This window comes from Strigops habroptila, chromosome 1 (assembly GCF_004027225.2).
Source record: "Strigops habroptila isolate Jane chromosome 1, bStrHab1.2.pri, whole genome shotgun sequence".
Classification (NCBI taxonomy): Eukaryota; Metazoa; Chordata; class Aves; order Psittaciformes; family Psittacidae; genus Strigops; species Strigops habroptila.
In genome coordinates this window covers 8,518,911-8,540,310 of record NC_044277.2, presented here as the reverse complement: position 1 = coordinate 8,540,310, position 21,400 = coordinate 8,518,911, and the positions used below count along the sequence as shown (strand labels likewise).

Here is a 21,400-nt window from a genome sequence, read left to right as displayed (position 1 = left end):
TACGTCATGGGAAGAAAGCCTGCCTTTTAGCCCATTCCTGGACATTGCAATGTGGGACAGCTGAGGGGAGAGGTGAATTGAGCACACATGCTCAAGGGGAAGCTCTGTGAGGGATACAGGTCAAGCAGGTTAAAGGGTGGGAAGGAAGAAGCCACCACAGCTAGCAGGTTTCTGAGAGCCACAGAGGGGAGCAGAGCTGAAGGATGAACAGCAGTGGTGACCAGAGGAAAGAGATTGCATAGGTATGCAGAGGTACCTGTGCAGCATACTTGGCTGAAGCCACTAAACTTGCTGGCAGGAGAGGCAACTGTAGGGACGGTCCACCATGCAAGGACACAGTGGGCAAAAGTAGATGGAGACTTGGGTGCAGACCCTGCTAGTGAAGGGTCTCACTCACAGAACTACTTATGCTCTGCTTAAGGAGTTATCTTGGTTAGGTGGATTATTTTTAGTTCTATAATCTCTGGCGTCATTGGTGCACCTCTTTGAAGGAAACACCTATTTGTACCTCAGAGTTCTGTCTGTTGCAGTATCCCGCCACAATGGAATTTCTTAGGACATTCCTTTTAGAAATGATAAAGTTGACATCAAAGACACATCACAGCTTTCATAAGTGTTGACTCTGGTAAGAATACTGCAATTGACAGCATACAAAATTCCTACCTGATCTGAGCATTGAACATCATAGTTGCTGCAGGTTTTTGTGTTTAGTTGTTTGGTTTCTTTTTTCAATAGGAATTATTGGGGCCCTCTACCATCTGTTTCTGATTAATGTTTCTTTGACCCAGGAGGTGATGAAATATGGCCTTCCTTGTCATAAAAGATGGACGCACTAAACCTTTGTGTAAGAGGTTTCTTCAGGCCTTCTGAATTTTCTTGTTGACATGACAATACTTGTGAATGCAATTTCTGCAGTCTAGTAAATTCAGACACTTACCCTGTCATCACATGTATGAAGTGCATGTGTGTGTGCAAGTATGGAAGTATCAGCTAAGAAGGACTTGTGTAAGTATTCAGACGCAACTAGTCCTGGCATATTGTCAGAAGATAAAAGCATGGATTTGAAGAATTAGAATGGCCTAAATGGATGGTATTAATATTACTCAGACTTTGCCCGCATGTCATTTCCTGAGGAATTCATGTCATGGGGGGAAGATATATAAAGTGCAGACAAATGTAGGGAGCAAAAATCAGTGATTACTTCCTTCTTTGTAAAAAAATAGATGTTACCTGTTGACATCTGCAGCAAATTAACCACTACAGAACGTGTAGTGCAGTCTCATGTTCAGTCTTAAGAACTTGTTTAAAAAATAGTTTCCATGGTGCTTGCTTTTGGGTTGGGATCTTGATCTGGTTGATACACCAAGGTGCTCTGAAGGATGAACTGGTGGTGAGTGCAGAGTTCCAACAAGTGACTTGTGCTCTAACAAGATAGGGAGAAACCTGTGGCCTCTTGTCTGCATCACTTTCACTTCTCTGTATCAGAGGCCAGGTTTGAGAGCAGTAGTGCTTTACAAGACAGATGTTTTAATTCTGTGGCATTGCTGTGAAATCTGGATTCTTCAAATACTCAGCTACCATATACAGGAAAAAATATACACAGGAGAAGATGACAGCTAATGAGCAAATTTTGAAAGGGCATGTAAAATAAAGGTGAAGAAGTGAATGTCAACTGACTGACTTGTGCATGGTTTTATTTTGGGAAAATAAGTATGGAAAATAAATTATTATGTCTCATTAGTAATACAATCAAAGTTTGAAAGAGGAATTAATTTCAAGAAGGATGGTCAAGAAAAGTGGAATCATGGCACATCACTGAAAAAGATTGTAATGCAAAGAAATGTGCCAAAAGTGTAGCTGAATGATGACAGTGCCAGCCAAGCAATATAAACTGGTGGGTGTGAAGATGTTAGAGAGTCTGACCTTGTGAAGTCTTCAATGTGAAGAAAATCAAAATAGAGCATGCTTGGTACGGTGGTGAAACAAGCTACAAGAAGGAAGAAACTGAAGCAGTTTTAGAATGAGTAGATCCAGTCAGTGATAATAAAATGAAGACATTTTTCTTTATGTCTGAAAAAATCATATGTATAACAGGCTTCTTGTGGAGATCAGCTTTTCCTAGTGGGGGTATCAATTGGTCACTAATGACTCTCAAATGAAAGGGGAGACTATAGTCCACCCATTCTGCAGGATTTCAAGATTGAACATCTTGGATGAAGAGCTTCTGGAGAGAACTTCCAAGATTAGAAAGATGAAATCTAGGAGTGAACCTTAGATGATTTCCTCAAAGGCAAGAGGTGGTCACATAGTAAACACTGGCTTTGATCAATGTATTATATGTCTCAAGATTTGGTGTAGCAACCCTAAACAACACAAAGAAATTCTCAAGGGAAGAATATATTTAAGGCAGAGAACCTGAAAGATGAAGAAGCAAAAAAATAGGTGTGACAGAAGATTGCTATTGCTTATAAAAAGCAGATTAATATTATGTTAGAAGATAGCTGTCATTACATATGGCCTCTGACTCTGTCTCCAGAAACTTGCTTAGTCCTTCATACCGAGATCTCCCAAATTTTGCCCCTTAAAACTCCTGTAATAACTGCCTTCCTTACCGAAAGACAAGGAGGCATAAAGTGCATTGCAAGGATCTATAGGGATCAGACCAGCAGGAGAAGGGTAAGTGGATGATGCAAATTATCCAAAACATTAATCTTAAGGATTTTTTTTTTTTTTTTTCAGTATAGGATAGAAATATAGGCAATGTATGCAGAAATCTCTGCCATGGAGCTATACAGGAATAGGAGTGATCAAAATTTAATATCCTGCTCATAGGTCAAAACAGATCAAAATTTTATGCATTCAGCACAAAAAGCTACTTATTTGCAGTGATATTTTCCACTGCATATGTAGGCACACTCATTTATGGTTGTTTTTGGAGGGAGGTGTTTAAGGTAGATAATATCAACCAAAAGCATTCCCAAATTCTCTTTCTAGGGGATTTCTCAACTTTCCTTGTTGATAAGTGTCAGTTTAGGAATGAACTGTTGCCCCGAGACTGTTGCTTGAGCATCCTAGGTTGCTCATCTGATCTGTCTTCAGCTATTTAAAAAGCTAAATGTCCTGTCTAAGATTAATCTCTTGACCTCTTTCTCTAATCAGTGGGAAGTTAGCAACCTACAGTGCAGTTCAGCTTCATTTCACTTTGGGATGACTTTACAGTTTAAAAAACTTGTCTCCTTTTATTGACTACAGAAAGATCTAGATGAGAAGTCATTTAAAAAGCAGGTATCTAGTCTAAGTTAAAGTTATCTGAGCTGAAGCCTTTCTCATTAACTGAATCCTGATAATTAACCCTTAAAGTAACATTCAGATTCATAACAGTATGTTTATGCAATAGACAATTGTGTTCATATCCAGGCAGCCAGAGCAGTGGAATCATCAGAAAATAATTCATCAGCTTCACATGAAAAAATACAACAATATATTGTATACAGAAAAAAACAAAACAAAACCCAAGCTTCTTTCCAGATAATGACTAGCTGTCATCAGAAAAAGAAAATGGACTTCATTCTCATTTCCAAGGGATGAAATCTGGGTCTGCTGGGGTTTTTGTTTTCATTGTGCTGTTTAAAAAAAACTTAGGAAACATTTGCTCTCATGACACAATCTCCTTCATTAAAACAGCATGCTCATGGCTCGGTCTCAGAGTATGAAGCATGCGCGAATCACATCATCCTTCATGAGAATGGCTAGGACAGTGGTTCCCACCCACAGGGTCATGTACTGCTGCTTGTCTTTCAGGCTCCTCCTACTGATATTATCTACTCTTTCTCCCATTGGGACAGTGGTTTGACTTTATTTGGCTTCCTTACAGTCACTAAAATGTGATTCCTGACTTCCAACGCAGTTCCAGAAACTAGGGGATTCAAATGTATCCCAAAAGCACAGGGTAGTTTCTCTAACTAGCTTGGATATGTTGCCACTGCTTGTCTTGCATGCTATTGCATCCTCTCCCTTGGAGGGAATAAAAATTTTCCCCAAATCTTTATCTTTGAATTTGAGTCCCAGAATGAAAGCTGCTTAACTCTGTGTAGATACACACCTCCATAAAGGGAGGAAGGCAGAAGCAGTGCAGACAGTTTGGCTTGAAAGCTTTGTACCTAAAGGAAAATTCAGCTCTCAGATTCTTGCTCTGCAAGAGCAGTGGGAATGATTTTGGACCATCTGAGAGATGAATTTGGTGGCTGGATATACAGGACATGGCAGGCTTCTGCAGCAGATGTTTTTCTCTTGCTCAAAACAAAGAGTGGGAACCACTGAACTAGAAATACTTTTCCAGAAACAGTCATGCAAGGAAATAATGCAGTTACATCCCATCATGCAAGCCAGATACTCTCCTCTCTGTGTTTTGCCTAGTATTGGAGTTTCATAAACAAATGGTACATGTATGAGAAGAAAAATAATGAATTAATGCTAACAGTGAATCAAACACAGCCCTCTTCCATGTATTTACCATTCTCTCCTAATAAAGTCTAATAGCAACTAAGAAACTTTTCCATATTGTTCAAAGTTTAGCTAATCACTAGATATAGTTGGTCTCAAGTAACTGGAAGCAAAAGGCAGTCATGCTTACTCCAGTATTTTAGTACATTATCAGCTGTACTTATATGAGTGAACGTAGCTTTGGAAAATCAAACATTCCAAATGAGATTTCCAGAAGTATTCTGCTTTGGACTATTCCAAATAGATTAGCACAAAACTAGCATTATGACGACAGTCATGAATCCTGCAGTGAACACATTGAACTGATCTGAGAGAGTCCATGAGTTTTCTTAATATAAACCAAAGAGCATTCTACACTTCTGAGGCACTTCTGAACTTTGGCCAATTGGCTTTCCCTTTTACCAAGTAACATTCTTTGCTATAGAGAGGATCTCAGAAAAATGTTCAATCTCAAAATAATTGAGTACAACTTCTTGACAACTCATGTAAAAAGTTACTTTGCACCCTGAATCTTGAGGTCTAAATTTGCTTGTTTCTAATATCTGAGGAGGAAATATCCCTTTTCAGCCATGCAATTTTGACCCCCTCTGGTGGTGTATGTCCTCATTGGTATTTAAGAGTAGGCGTGACTAAATCCAGACTCACCTACCATCCAGATTATTTGCCCAGAAACGTTAACACAAGTCCTGACTTGGGTTCAACTCTGATGCCCTTCAGAAAGAGAAAGAGCCCTTATGCACACTAAAGGCCTTTGCTTAGCCCCTTTTCTCATCCACACTTTCTGAAATGATTGGAAATGGATAAAAATAAACAATGTCACGTAAATCCGTGAGGAGAATGATCCAAGTTTGATTCTTTGTGAAAACAGGATGGATATTTTCCTTTGATGGATGCAGCCAGCAATGTAGGTAGAAATCACACGGATGTTGACCTACTCTTTACTTTGCAGTGAACATATCTCCATGTATCAACCAGTAGAAGGCAAAACAAACTGCAAAATCAATGTCTTTTGAATATTTTGCATGGCCAATCATGCAATGGAAAAATTGAATGCTTCGCTAGCAGCTCTCCAAAAGCTGAAGAGCTTCAGCTAGAAAAGCTGAGTTGTGTGTTGATGATTTCATGTTTGTGAAATGAAGTGGGAATGAGAACAAAAAGCTGAAGTTGAATGATAGCAAGATGTTTGTGTGGAGTAGAATAAAATGCTTGACAGTTTAGTCAAAATATTATTTCTGATGATATGTCTTTCAGATTCCTGAAGCATCACAAATGATTTCTACGTCTCTCTGCAGGAAAATAAAGTTCTTGCCCCACATTTTAGGTCACAGTTCAGCAAGATATTTAAGCATGTCACTAACTTTATTCAGATGATCAAAAGTATCCACTTGTTTTCCATTTGCTGAACCAGAGCCTGCAAATACACATGCGGAGATGTTGTTCTACTGAACTCAGATGCAAAGTAACTTGCATGAATTTGTGTTGGCAGGGTTGGGACTGCATAAGGAATGTTATTTAGCTCTTATAGTATATTTTTCTTACAGTAAATTTCTAAATTATTTGCAGAGTAGGTTAGTATCATTCTCATTCTGTGGAAACAGAGAAAAGCACTTGTTTCTAAGCAGATCATTGGCAGAGCCAAGATTATACCCATGTTTTCTGAACAGCAGAACAATAAACTATCTGCAAGGTCATGCAACTTTATTTTTATGCTTAAATAACTTTTCAATCTTATCGCCCCTTTTTATGGTGGTTAAATGAACTACTGTAGTAAAAACAGAAAGTGCAGGCAGAGAATGGCATGCAAGAAATATGAAAAGAGTAAGGCTCGATTGTTACTTGAATGTATATACCTAAGTTTTCTTGTGAGGCTTGATCCAAAGAATGACTCCCTACTAAACATGACATTACTGTAAAGTGAAGAAAAGTTATTAAGATGAGACGTTAATGATCACCCATGAAAAGCTCTATGAAAAAGAATGGGAACAGCCTTTCATTTGTAGTTAATGTAGTGTGCAGATCAGAGTGGGTTTTTACTCCTTCCTGTTTTGGGCAGATATATTAAGAAGAAATGTTGACAGTGAAATTTTCCACCTTGAAAAATATGATTTTATTTTCATTATGCTATTACTACTGGCAATACAAAAATGCACCACATTATATGCACTCTTTCACACTCACATAATAGGAAGGATTAGATTTCATGGGGTTGTAGGTTATGGCATTGATTAAGGAAGAAAAAGCCAGTGGCATCTCTGGCGTGAGGTCAGTAAACTCACCAGTGAGCAATGACTAACACAACCCCAGTTCCTCCTGGTTTGGAGGACTATAGAAGGCATGCAGGGAAAATGTTATTCTTGAGAGAGCAGCATCAGGTATACCACTTCACTGCTTACAGAACCCAGCCTACTGTTTAGCTGAAGGGTAGTCCAAAGTGCTTTTCATCATATCTCACATCTTCACAGTTTTAGTTTAAAGGGAGCTTCAATAAAGCCTTGGCCTGCTGCCAAACTTTAATTGGCTTTCTACTGTCACAAGTCCTTCCCTGCAGACTTGCCTTGGGATCCAATTTCTGAAAGGGACTCTTCCACTCTGTTGTCTCCTCTGTGTTTTTCCCAAATGGTCTAAGAACAACAAGAAGCTGCATCTAGCTGTGACTTTGTCGTGATGCCAACTCCTGCTTCCAAAGATTGATCCTAGAAGGATCTGTCAGAGAGTTCAACTCTATTACTGTGAAGTTCCTAAAGAGCCATCACACCACTGAATAGAAACCCTGCTGCTGAAATTGTCACCCACCCTGAGGTTTTCAGACAGAAAGGCTTTATTTTTAGTTTATTAACCAGTTAATTTTTCTGACTCTTCTGGGCAAGCTTTGGACCAATTCTTCTCTCTCCTTTACCAACCACTATTCAGACAAAGTAGTTTATTGCTACAACTTTCCCATTAAGTACTTAACTGATGCAAGAACCTGGAGACTGAGTGCACTCATGGGCTATTCTCTCCAGTAGGACTGTGTTCCCTTATTGCTCATTTATTTCAATAGAGCCTTAAACACAAACTGCAATGAAGTATGAGTAATACTTTCTATACTAAATCACTGTAGGAGGAAGATGATTTTTTTTTTTTAATTATCTGGTCTGTAAATAAGAGTTTTATGAAAGATGGGAGGTGGTACTGTCAAAACAACCAGATTTTATGGCTCAGTCCCATGTCTACTGAAGTCAGTGGATGCTCCCACAAGTACCATCATTTGTCTGTTTACCTGGAGGGTTTCCAATCCCTTTAATTGAATGCTTACTTCCACAAACACATTCGTGCTAACAGGAAGGCTCCAATGCAGGTTTACTGATTATTTTGCTGAAGGTTATTATATATGTCACAACATAAAATCAAGATATATCCAGCTAGAATAAGGGGCCTTGGGATTACAGTTTTACAGATTTTGAGCTGTGAGTCATTCTTTTCCGTTTTGAATCCAGTGCGTCAACATAAAATGACTTCCTCTACTGACCTTAAAGATAGATACACTAACTCAGAAGCTATTCCACAAAGTGTTCTGCCACTGCAGGTGCAGGAGCTTCTCTAGCGAGGCTGTGACCAACAGCAAACTGCAGCAATCATTCACTTGCCTATTTTTAATCTGCTGCTGCATCTGAGTCAGAACACGATTTGGCTTATGTATGGAGTTACATCCTCAAAAAGGATTTTAGCTCCTAAGCTCTCTTCTACATATTAAACACCAAAATTCAGCTGCTGCCAAACTGGAGATGGCTAAAATCTCCAGACATCTACATTAATACAACTGAGCTTGCTCATGACTGTTTAGCTTGGGCATGTCATGGATGTACAGTACTCAAGATTCATAGGGGTTCACAAACTAGGTACTCCCATACAGGCAGTCTTCGAAGAGGAGCAGGTTAGCACATGATGATGGTGGCAGGAGGGGGAAGACATCTTTTCCCAATAATTCAGCACTACGGCACTTGCCTATATAGTGAGAAAACTTGGGATAGGTTCCTCTTTTCTGTTTGAACCCAAAAAAATCATAGCAGAACAGCAAGTATGAATGGTTTTTCCACCCTTCCTTTACTGAAGCTGTCATGTGTGGCATGAAATGTTTAAAAACAAAAAGAAAAAGATAACTTTTCATCAGGACAGTGTCTGGAACCCAGGCTTGAGCACTGACTAACAGCTTTCAAATTTTGCTACAATTCTTGCTTTTTTTCTCTGTGCTGTAAATGGGGATGCAAACAGAACTAGCTTAAGCACAGGTCTGAGGAACTATTCATCCTTTTAATTGTTATTGACTTTCATTGTAGATGATCCATTGATAGCAGTTTAGCATTAAGTATTTCACATTTTCAGCCTAAGAAGTTGAATTATGTGCTTTTAAATCTGCAACTTAGCTGAAGGGGTTATAAATATATCATTTCCATCTGAGACCTTGCAGGTTAACTGGCAGTGACTGCTCTGCTGTAGTCTTCAGTGACTGACCAGTATTAGGATTGATGATTCCTTCATTCTCTCTGCTTATAGATTCCCCCAAAGTGACTGGGATCTTTCCCATCTGTTTCAGCAGGGGTGGGACCAAGGCCTCAAACTAATGTATCTTTTTTAGTACTGCCAGAGAGATTGACTATGCTGCTGATCCATCTTAGCCATCCATCTTAGTATTTATCGTCCAGAAATCTTTGCACATGGTGAATTGACACAGACTTGATCCCTTACATGGCAACATCGCTCTGTACAGGACTGTTAAACAATAACATGAAGCAGAACTTTAAAGTCACCCCAGAACAATCTGGATGTTAAATCCTGGTTTTCTGGCATGGATCAGGAGAAATATAGACTATGATTAATCATAACAAACAATAAAGCTGTTTACAGACAATCAGCAAGCAACACTGAATTTATATGATTAGTATTTTAGCTGTGTTGTTAAATTGGGAAAAAAAAGCAAGCAATTAGGAAATGGATTGGTTAATCATTTCTAATGACTACCTGTGATGTTAGTAGCATGTTTTGCTTAACAGCTCATGAATCCACAAAGAACCATTTAACCTGCATCCTTCAACAACTGTATTAAAACAAGGCTATAACAATGGCAGCTACATACCTGGCAGTACCATCCAATTGCTCTTTCCTTTTATAGAAGAGAGGAAGCATTACAAGAAAACAAGGAGAGAAGAATTACATAATAAATTCAGCAGATTTTTTTAAACATAAATTGCAAATCTATTGCTAATAGCTTATACCTCTTTTGTTCTGTGATAGCAGAATAAAAGCTACATTCTCAACTAGCCATAAAGCAAAAAAAGTGGTATAGGTTCCTGAAACCAATCTGTGCTGCTTAGACTGGCAATCAAGTCTTTGGTGAGAAATGAACTCCACTGCCCTCTCTCCCAGGACCTTATTTGCAAAGCACCTCTTAAATTTCAGGTCACATTTGAATCACAGAAGAACCTACATACAATGAACAAGCTTGAAGTCACAGTAATGAGTCTAGACACCAGGTGAGCCTGAGAATTATTCTCTGGACAAAACCTGAGGTCAAGAAACCCTCTAGAAATGACTCTGTAATGGATAACATGGGAATAGATAGAGAAGGGACAAAAAAGACGAAATAATACACTAAGCCTTAATTCAACAATTGTGGTGCTTTCTCGTAAGATATTTCGTTTTTGACATATGTGAAATCAATCTTAAAGAAATATATTGTGAATATAATAAAGAAAGAGAGAGCATTTCTTATTTGCCCTTTGTGAAGGTAGGAGCCTGAAATGCTTTTGCAAGTCAGTTTTAAGCAGCAGTATTAGCTCATTGAGCACAACTTATATGTGGAGACCTCTGTTTGAGCTGAGCAGTAGTTTCAGGGCACTTTCTTTTTTCCAGAATGAGGCATAACAGCAAATCCAGAATGAAAGTTTAAGCATAAACTTGGGTAAGTAATGTCCGTTATTAGCAGCTGATAGTCTATAGCTAAAAGTCTTGGTTTTCATGAGGCAAACATTTTAAAATGTTAAGACCTCAAGGTGTGAGGAAGGTGCCTGTTTGAAAGACAAGAAAAATGAGGATCAGTCTCATATCCATAAACATATGAGCATCCATTAAGTCTGAATGTATTTATGTATGGAATATTTTCCGCTGAACTCAGAAGTGGTGATTAAAATAAAGCCATGACCCCAACTCCCCAAAGAAGTTTCTTGTGAATCTTCAGTTAATAGTTTCAGTGGGAGACAGTTTTAAACATGCTTTGGCTGTCCTCCACTGAATTATTCCCTTGAGCAATTGGTATGGTCAAAAGACAAGCCTTTAACAAGCATTAATTATGTTCATATGACATGGTCACCTCTGTGAACAGCACAATTCTCAGGCCTGTTGAGTTAAAGAAGGAAAAGCGAGATTTTTCAGCATAGCTCATAACCTAAAATACACAACTGCATCATAGAGGATGTGAGAAATACAGGCACTTCTGAAATCCAGGGATAAAACTTTATCAGGATCAAAATTACAGAGTGAGAAATTGAGATTTCCAGGGCAATAAAATCCTGAGTCTTACAAATGGAAGCTGATGGTGAGGCATCACCAGCATGAGAACCACTGGTGAAGTAATCCATGTGCCCCTGATACATCCCACCAAGGGAAGGGAGAAGAAATGGATCCAGAAGCCAAAAGCATGTCTTTCATTCTCAGCAATGAATTTAACTGGCGGCTACTGGTTACTTACAAAAGCCTCACTGATGTGTATAAAGTCTATGTTTCCTGTCCTTTTACTTCACAGAAAATAGGGAGGTAGACAATGCACTTACCTGAAAAATGGAAATGATACAATTGATTCATAAAACCTCCAGGTAGCAACTAGATCAATCCTGTTGGGGTTAGTAGCATAGTATCTCCAGGCAGCCTGAATTACAAGGGAAAGGAAACAATTAGTGTTAGGTAAAGCTATTCCCCAAGCTGACAGCAGCCAGATTGTTTCAAAGAACATAACAACGCACCTGAATAATTATCTAGAGATTAGTAACTAATCAGCCATACCAAATGAGTGTCAGTATATGGAAAAATTATTGACACTGGATTATGATCTGGGAGGGCTGTTAAAGGAAACAGGACATGAACAGAACTACCAACATCAACAAGACATTACATGTGACTAAACTTGTTTTATTCTCTTGTCTGGTGTATCTAAAAGAGCTTCAAGCACTGCTGAACTTGTCCACTGTTTCTGGCTTAAGCTAGTTTACTATCTAGTGTATCATCACAGGAAATTTTGCTGAGCAATTTTCTATTTTAGCATTTAGCTCTAATCAAAATTCTCTAAGCACATACCTAAAAAATACTGTAGCTAAATTAGCTCTTGCTAAGTGGAGATGCTTTAATTTAAAAGCTGAATTCAATTCACAGCTCATCCCTGCAGCCCATTCTGTTTGCTAACGAGTGGTTTTAATGAGAACAGCATAATACGCCACTCAGCCTGTTTCTTCTGAGGACTGGTTTGATCCCGAGCAGTCCTGAACAACAACGCTTCCATCTGATATTACAGAATCTTTCTCTGTCCCTCTGTGGAAATGCTGCCATTTACTTCACTGCCATCAGGGTCTGCTCCACACCTAAGAGTAACTCCTGTCAAATTTGTCAGCCCCTGAACTAGTAATTTTAAGCTTCTTTTTCTGAATTGGTAGCAAAGGCCATAACTGATATCCAAGTGAGCTAAGGAGTCTCTTCCCATCGAACCCTCTGATTGTCCAGTGACATAACAGAACATCCAGGGGGTGTTTCAGTTTTTACAGCATACTATTTACATCATTTGCCTTGATTGAAACAGTCACTGTCTATTATGTTATTTGTATTGCTGTTTTCATATCAATGACAACATAACTTTGTTTGCACATAAAAGCACTCTCTCAAGAGAACTGACAAAACCTGGATTCTGGAAAGAATCTGTTTTCGACATCTTGTTTTCTGCGATTTCGTGGCGCTAATGCAGAAGTTGGTTGGTTTCCAGAAGCTAGATGATGAGAAAAGCCACTAAAGACACTATAGAAACTGTTTTTCTGAAAGATATTCTGGGAATTGAAAGATTCCTCAAAAACTGCAAGGCCCTCTGGATCATCTCGCTCTATGTGAAAAAAAACCCCTAACTCCTCTACAAACACAGCTTCTCACCTCCTGCAATGGGAAATGAGAATTTGGAAGGGGGGAAGTGGTGGCCCTTGTTAACATGATGTAGCAGTCTTCATACACAACACTTTCTCAAGGAGGGGATAAGTGGCTGCAAACCTGAATGAGTTCAGCTGCTGGCTTTCTTCTTTTCTCAAAGTGCTTTTGACGATGTTGCTCCTGAACCTTCAGTGCCAGCCCTGAGCCCAAAATGCCCTGAAAGCATAGAGGGATGCAAGATTTTAGATATTTCTTACTCAGAAAAGAGTGGGTTAATGATGAGAGGAAACAGGTCTGTGGGTGGAGATGGAGATGGCTACATGGAAGCTTTGTGCAGTGCAGCATGCCCTTCCTGTTGCTCAGCTCATGAGACATGAGGTTGCCATGATCCTCTCAAGGACCACAGGCTACACCAAATCATCTTAAGGTCTTCAATAGGTTTCTTGAATGTCTGCTGCCTTCCAAGCTGGAGGCGTGCAGCTGGTTTATTATTTTCCACTCAGGATAGAATGAAACTTTGCTTGTGTGATAAAAGAGCTATGCTAGCCATACTCTGGATTTGGGTGTGTGGGACTTCCCATTCTCTGTGAAATTCTTTCCATGTCTTGATGTAAAGGATAAATATCCTAAAATCTGGACTTGGGATGGTTTCTGTTGCTATTCAGCCCATCTCACCCAGATCTTGTCTCACTCTTACCTGAGGACTTTGCAGACAAGGCAAATATTTGGCCAGGTAACACAAGAAAGCAGATATACTTTCAAAAGTAATTTAGAGATAATTTCTCAAGTAGCCAGAGAAAGATTCACCTGGCTAGGTCAAAAATACCTGTACTGTCATCTGCTATCTAAATTCCCTTTAATCTTGGTAGTGGGTAGAAATGGCACTTCCATGCCGGTGTCAGAGATCTTTTCTAGGAAGGGAGATTATTTCCCTAAAAGTTGACATGAAATGCTGTGCACAGCTGCATTGGTTATAAAGGATGACTACTGGTCTGTGATGATTGCTCACATGTAGATCTCCAGCTTGCAAGTGTTTAAAGCTGGGTGAGGTGGACTCAACCCTAATTTTTAAAACAACAAATCCTTTAAAAATACATCTTGTGTGGCTATGTCAGTACCAGTAAACTAACCTGGGCCAGGGTACACGCTCATGAAGTGCCCTGTGACTGCCCAGGCTGTTCACTTGCTGGATCAATTTTGTCTTGTGCCAAGTAGCACTGTCTCAGACAATGCCCACACATGGTTCAAGGAGTATTGGTGTATCATATTCCAATAGGCTGTATGCAAAGTTGGGAAGAAAGGAGTTTAATTTACTGATCTAGACCAGCTCAAGTGTCTGAATCACATCTTAAAAAGGGATTTTGATCCCACTGGCAGTTTTGATTACCTTCATATTGCAAGTGTACAGCAGCGGGCTGCAGCTAACAGAGGATGGGGAAGATACTTACTGCAGGAAGAGCAAAGAAAGACACTCCAATGAGAGAGAAAGTAGCTGCAATCAGCCGTCCCTCCCATGTTTTGGGGGTCTTGTCGCCATACCCAATTGTAGCAAGGGTGATCTGTGGGCAGAATGACCAGGACTTTCCATAAGAAAAACAAAGCAACAGCTCTGCTTTAAATGTCACCATGAAACCTGCATAGCTCATTTAGCTCTGTGGGTACTCATGCAGCCTCCTCAAGCAGGAAGTTGATGATGGGCCAACCAATTATTTTAATGGCATCATCGTCCAGAGGTATTGCAATAGGGAGAATGGATTTAGTCTCAAAGCAGCTCCCTCTCTAGAATGCATTTGCTGAAAAGGAACTCCATGTGACATTCCATGTGGAGTGAGTTCCCTGCCCACCATCAGAGCACAGTTAGGAATGGGGCTTGCCAGTTAATAACTTGCAAGTAAGTTTTGAAAACTTACTTCTTTCCCCTATGATTGCTCATTTCCAACTGTGTACCTTTTCACACCAGTGAGACTCTACCTAAATGTCCTGAATATGAAAGGATATGAAAATATCCAGGTGTTCTATGCAATATTTGGGATCTTTTGGTTAATATTGGTGGGAGGGATCTTGCGATTTATGAGCGAACTACATCAAATAAAAAACATGCTACTGAAGTTTAGTCCCAGCATGTTATGGACTCCCCTAACTATTGGTAGCAAAGCAGCATGAATACTGTCTATCAGGTGGCAGGAATATTTTGTGATCAAATGAGCAGCGGTGAAAACCAATACTCCTCTCTTCAGCTGAAGAGGCAAGAACAGATGTATTAAAGGTCCCTCTTGCTCAGTATTCTACCACCAATGCCATACCCTGGGTGATTTTTGGGGTATGCATGTTAAGACACAAGAGAATTGTTGAGTTATCCTTTCCAGAAACATTTTTCTATTTCCTGTATCTGAATCCAGAGACATCCTCAGTCACTGGTTCTTTATAGACCAAACTTCCTTGAGTGTCTACCAATGCTGCCTAAGCCTTTGATACACTTTGCTAGCGCAACAGAACAGTCCATTGGTTTTGCCATTTTCTGAGAGATGTAGCTCTCACAGGCAGGATACTGTCACGAGAGCTAGGTTTCCCGCAGGCATATGTTCTACCAGTGCAGTCAAAAGACACCCCTCTAAAAGAGTAGTTTCCCAGAAATCAGCAGAGACTGGTTTCTGAAGGAGGTTTAAGCACCTAAGGGCCTTTAAGGGAAAATCAACAGTATTATAAGTTCTGCTAATTGGTTGTAGGGACATCCCTACTCTGATAATGTTATACCAGTAACATGCCTCTCACCCCAAAATAGCAGCACTACTGTGATCCCTAACATCAATATTTTATCTCTTCTTGGATATGAAGTTTTTAGACAAGGTATTTTTGGAGTCACTTACCAGCCCCCACCACAGTGCATCTGCGTAAGTTTCGAACTCTTCCTTCATCTCCACCCCATTAGCATCCTTTTCAGGAACATCTTTTTCAACCAGATAAACAAGAAACGAGGATAGGATGAGTGTCAGGAACCCGATGTACCAAGCAGTGATAAGCTCCTGCAAAAGAAACAGATGGACAATGGAGGGGCTGAAAACAGCCTCAATACCCACTGAGGCAGAGTAAACATCAGGAGAAGAGAAGCATGAAGCTGATAACAACAGAGCTGTTGCTGTTGCTTGGTCACAGCCCATGACCAGCCCAGCTCAGCATTTACTGGGAAATAATGCCGAGATTTACAAGAATTAGCCCGTACATGGCATGTTCCTTGTGAACAGCTTGGCGCAATCTGTAGTTATAGTCCTGCATAAAGTTGGGTTAAGGGCTTAGCTGCATCCATGATGCAGGGTGCTGCAGGGCTCTGTCCCTGACCTTGACTTTTCTCATTCTGGCTGTCCTTAGGCTTGATCAGTCTTGGCAAGCAAATCAAGAGCTCTGCCCAATCCCTACTTCCAGAGAGCCAAGGCTGCAGGAAGCACCAAAGCAGGTTTCACCATGAATTTAATTTTCACCATGAATTAATGCAATAAGAACAGACCTTGAAAATCATCTGTGTGAAAAAACCCCTGAGCTTCCTTAGTTTAGAGACAGTGACTAAAGTAGAGCGTGTGGCTAAACCCACTGAGGTGGAAGATGCAATAACTCAAAATCCCAGCAATGTCTGAAACAAAGCAGAAATGTTTTTGGTGAAGGTCTTCAAAAGTGGGTAAAAAGTCAATGTTCGACTTCCTTTCATTTTCTGAGAACTGCATTGAAATAAAATAAAATAAAATAAAATAAATTAAAACAAAATAAAATTAAATTAAATAAAATGAAATGAAATAAAATAAAGCTGTAGTTGAGAATTTCATAATTGAGTCTTAAGAGAAGCCAACCAGAAACTGGTAGTTTCTGGTGTGCAGCCACAGCAGGATATTTGGTGGCTAACCTTGTTTCTTTAGTGTCTCCAGTGAAGCTTTAAACAAATTCTAAGCAATGCCTCTGGCACACAGACTTCTTCCATTATCTGAGTTTCCTAAGAAACATTTTTGACATAAGTGTTTATGTGCCACCTGCCTTGTAGCAAGTTTATATGGGGAAGAAACAGAAGTTGGTATGATTTGAAGCTGGGTTGGGTATCCCTATCAGCCACTACAAAGAAGCAAAGTCTAATTATGCTGTGCCAGCTGGCATTTTAATCTTCAAAACACCCTAAAATGTCAGGAATGTCATTCACGGGTAAGAAAAAGCAGTAGGGAGCACAGAGGATATGCAATTTTCCTACACCCTGTGCAGATGAGAAATCTCATCTAGAGGATTTTTATGCAGATAGCTCTTAACTTGTAATAATGTTTGGTGAAAATACCAGAACACAATGTATCTGTCTGGTGCGAGACAGGATGTGTCTGAGTATAGCATCAAGTTAGACCGAGAGAAGATGATTTTAGAAATATTGTCTGTCTGGGTTCACACTGTGTGCATCTTTGTATTGTCTGACCCGCGCTTCCAAAGACAAATTATACCAGTGGCTCCCTCTGACACTACATTTCTGCTAACCAGCCTCTTTTCATCCCTTCAGAGTCCTGCTCCATCTGTTGATCAGACAAGCCTGAGAAGCCACTACAAATATATTGCAACTACAGAGGCATTTCTGTCAGACATTTCAACATGCTTCACTGTTAAAGGGATGTCCTTGCTCTCATTCAGTGTAACGGCAAAATTCTTGTTGTAATGACTGTGGGAATGAATGCTCTTTCATAATTTCCCAGCACCACTGTTGAGTATAGAAGGATAACACAGGGGGCAGAAATGGTTCAGAGAGTGGAGGAGGGAATAAAGCTGAAAGAACAAATCTATTGCTTGAAGTACCAGACATAATACCAAGACCCTGCTGTACCTGTGCATCTTCTCTCTTTCCCTTTAATGTCTCTCCCCCAAACCACAGCTGAACCCTACAAGCTTATCACTTACTTTGCTATGTGCACAAATGGCCGATCCTAAAAGTTTCCATGTGCCGCCCCGCCTATCCATTCGGAGCATCCGTAGGATCTGAAGGAAGCGGAGGCTTCTGAGAGATGTGGCCAGAACATTGCCCTGGTTCCCAACCGCAACCACTGGCACTGAAGCAATCAGAACAAAGATATCTGCAAGGCAAAAAGAACAAAGCCTGCCAACAAAAGTGGCCCCATCACCTGCTTCTTAATCCCATCTGGTTGTGCTGCAGATTTCCCTAGGCAAATTTTAAAGCTGCCTGAAAATGCTTTCTCTTGCCAATTAAACAGATATCTGCACCTGCCACACAGTCGGCATCATGCACAGAACCCTCCAGAAAGCCTTGTAATCTGTTTACAGATCCATGCACTGGACTTGAGACACTGTCTCAACTCATTTAGGGATGCTGACAGAAAACAGTGTCCTGATGCTGTCAGAAAAACAGCCTTAGATTCATCTGTCCCACAGGAACACCACAGTGAACAGGTCAGCAGATGAGAAATTCATGTTTTGATAGTGCATCTAGTACTTTGTTCTTTTGGCTGAGTTTTCCCATTAAAATCTCAAAGCCACTACTACTATTCTTTGTAAGGCTCATAGGGCCAATTTGCTGATCAACTGAAGAGGTTTGAAATGCAAATTGCATTGCTGCTTCTCGGTTTATTTCTTTTCCTTTCTTTTCCTTGTTTGCCCCCTGCTTTTTGATCCTGTACATATGCAAGAAAAAATGGTACCAAAAGGCTTCAAACCTTCTCCGGGCACTCAGTCTTTAAATATTCTTCATATCCTATTTTAAGCCAAAATGAGCGGCACTGGGTGGATTTCAGATTTATTCACTTTCAGTCATTCTCAGAACAAACTTGTGCCAATAACAACCAAGAGATGATATTAATAAATCCAGAATCTTTTCTGTTTTCAACTCAGATATCAATGAAGATTCATTCTCAGAAGTGAGATGACACTTTAATGAGAAGGCACGAGATGGTATCAATCGCACTTGCTAACACCATCTCTATTGCCTTCACAATGCTATTAGAAGCATAAAAAGTATTTATACAACAGTAGCACCCAAAGCAGCATTACTAAATTGAAGAAAACACAGATGCACAAGGAAAATTTGTTCCAATTTTGTCTACCATTTAGACCCATAAGATGACCAAAAGAAGGGAGAGGGAAGAGAGTGACAAGTATTCCTATGGCTCCCCAGAGTGCTATGTGCCTACAAATAAAGAACAAAAAGCAAGTGCTTGGCCTGAAGAGCATCAAAACAAATGGGGGAGTCCTGGAAACAATGAACGAATGTGGATGTGCATGACAGGTGCTCAGGGCAGAACAGGCTCCTTAGTGCTGGCTGGCTGGCTTGTGGATAGAATAGGGAGTTTTAGGAAGAGATTCAAACATGTATAATGAGTAGTTTTATGGATACTTACAGGCAGTGCCTTCCAAGCCTGAAAGATAATATGGGTGCAATCACAAAGATACTTGTTTGTAAAGGCAGACCAACATTACAAAGGTAAAACACCACATCTGAATACGAAAGAGGGCTGGGGAAGGTAGCATAAGGTTGGGATCTGAAGTGGTTTGAAACTGAAGGCAGACGGTATATTTGGGGATGAGCTTAAGAAAATTGCAGTGGGACTCAGAACAAGGAAATGTGTTTAAAGGGCAGAAGAATCCATTTTTCCTCACTCCTCAGCTACCCAAGTGTCCCTCAAATGAACTGCTATTGTGGAGTACTTCAAATAACTACTCCAAGATGACACAGCTTCCTAGCACAAAGGGAAGATCTGATTTCGGTGCTCTTTGCACTGCTATTCCCTAGTTCCCTGGGACTGCCACCCACCCCAACTGGCTTAGAATGAAAAGGACATAAAGGAAAACAGTAGCTGAAAGCATGTGCTTACCCAGCATACACAAAGGCTTCCTGGCAAATTTCAGTCTCCCCCTCCATCCTTTGTAGCGACAACAACACCCAGCAGCCCAGATTCTTAAGGCAAACTCTGCTCCAAAGATGAAAATGGCAAAAGTTTCCTGTATCAAAGACACAAGCTACAATGTCAGACTCATAGCAAGTTTAGCAGTAATTCTGGACATGATACAGCTGAATGAAACCGGTGAGGTGCTAGTTCAAGATCAAACTGGTGGGGTGTGTATGTGAGAGACAGAGACAAATTGAAGGTATATATGATTCCTTTAAATTTCTGGTGCATGGAAGAACGGGATTTTCCACCTTGCTCAAGAACTCTTCTAAGCATGGAGAGGGAAAGGGGAGAAGAGAGCTTCTCTGGAGTGCTCAGCAAAGATGGGCCAAGGGCAGCATGGGGCACACAGTTACTTTTCCACTCTTTTCCTTTCTGTGAATACCTGGCAAGGAGGAAAAGGGGATTTTTCCTGATGCTCATACCCACAGCTGCTAGGCACTTTTGAAAACTGCTGCTAACTACATAAAAGTAACCAGAGGAGAAGGAAAAATAACCTCAGGCCTTTTCAAATGTGAAAAGATGGGTCTAAGCAGGGTAACAGAGACCAAAATCGAGTTTCACATTCCCTAGGGGATGAGAGTGTTTTCACATAGGTGCTTTTTGAGATGGAACATGAGAGGGGAATTCACCTTTCATTCCTTTTGGCATTTAGTTCTTGCTCGGATCTACATGTCTCTGGGGGTACAAGGGGAAATGGAAATTGAGGTCCTGGAGCTACGCTTGCTGTACAGTTTCTCTAGGGATGCTCTTCTACAAGGCCAGGTTAAGTGAGGCATTATGCTCTCTATTTGATGATGCTGAATGGGAGTAGAGGAAGTTTTTTGTTAGGGTCATTTTCATAAAATGATTAACACATCATGTTTATACTCAGTGAGTTTTTTTCTTCTTCTGACAAATGGGATGCCTACAGAAATACAGTCTTGAGCATGAACTCCAGCACTTATAAAACAAGCATGGTGGAAACACACATAGTAATGAACATATTTGCTGCAAATACATTTTCATGGACAGTCATCAGAGGCACTGCCTGCAACAATTTCAGTCATGTTGCTATTGGGCACAAGCATGAGTCCAATTCTGATGACCTTCCTCCAAAGAAATGCTGGAATTGGTAGAATATTACAGAATGAATTGAAATTGTTGAAAGATCAAAAAAAAAGTGAGTTTTCAAGTGTGCTCTGGCATGGTCAATAGGAAATTTACTGATACTTTGATGGCAGAATTGTTAGGCAAATGCTGAAAAGCCATTATTTAAAAGTCTCAGTATTTTTCCTCTCTCCACACTTCCTTTTTACTCAGTCAGTGTTGACAACGGACCAGGAACTATCCAATATATAAGTGTCCAGTCATTGCCCCAGGACCAGCAGAAGAAATCTTATTGCATGCAGAGCTGGGAGTAAGTTTCCATCACTGCTGATGAGGCTGATTTCAATTCAAGGACATTACCAGGGTGATGCAATGCCCGCACTCTACTTACCAGCAAGAGGAGCCAGTCTCCCGAAACAGTTTCATACTCCTTGAAAGTTGTCAGGACAGCTAGGATCAAACACCCCAAGACAATCAGAAACCTGGAATGAATTAAAAGGGAAAACCACAGCATTGTTACCTCTCTCTGTACTGGCATTGGAGATACTGTCTGTAAAATCCTGGGTAGAGACCTTCAGGGGATGGCTACTTCCTATTGGTGACCAGTCAGGTGGGCACTCATGAAGATTAAGGGTTCTCAACCTGGACAGGGTGGGGCTGGTAGTCAGGAAATCATGACAAGATCCTAATTCAGAATGGTCCCGGTACCAAAATGCGTTAAGTAACTTGTTTGCATT

At 40.3% G+C, this 21,400-nt stretch overlaps 1 protein-coding gene across 3 annotated transcripts in view; it reads right to left on the bottom strand.

The window, feature by feature from the left end:
• The window catches only part of KCNQ3 (potassium voltage-gated channel subfamily Q member 3), a 206,753-nt gene that overhangs the window by 15,717 nt on the left and 169,636 nt on the right, over positions 1–21,400 (bottom strand). For 2 of the 3 annotated variants that reach the window (XM_030502655.1, XM_030502646.2), the window contains 8 exons: positions 21,055–21,145; positions 19,500–19,626; positions 17,575–17,747; positions 15,528–15,683; positions 14,109–14,219; positions 12,781–12,876; positions 11,310–11,404; positions 9,617–9,643 (listed from right to left, as the gene is read on the bottom strand). In XM_030502655.1, coding sequence (XP_030358515.1) covers positions 9,617–9,643; positions 11,310–11,404; positions 12,781–12,876; positions 14,109–14,219; positions 15,528–15,683; positions 17,575–17,747; positions 19,500–19,626; positions 21,055–21,145 — 876 coding nt within the window. The remainder of the gene's footprint in view (positions 1–9,616; positions 9,644–11,309; positions 11,405–12,780; positions 12,877–14,108; positions 14,220–15,527; positions 15,684–17,574; positions 17,748–19,499; positions 19,627–21,054; positions 21,146–21,400) is intronic. The other variant, XM_030502665.1, reaches the window with a different exon arrangement.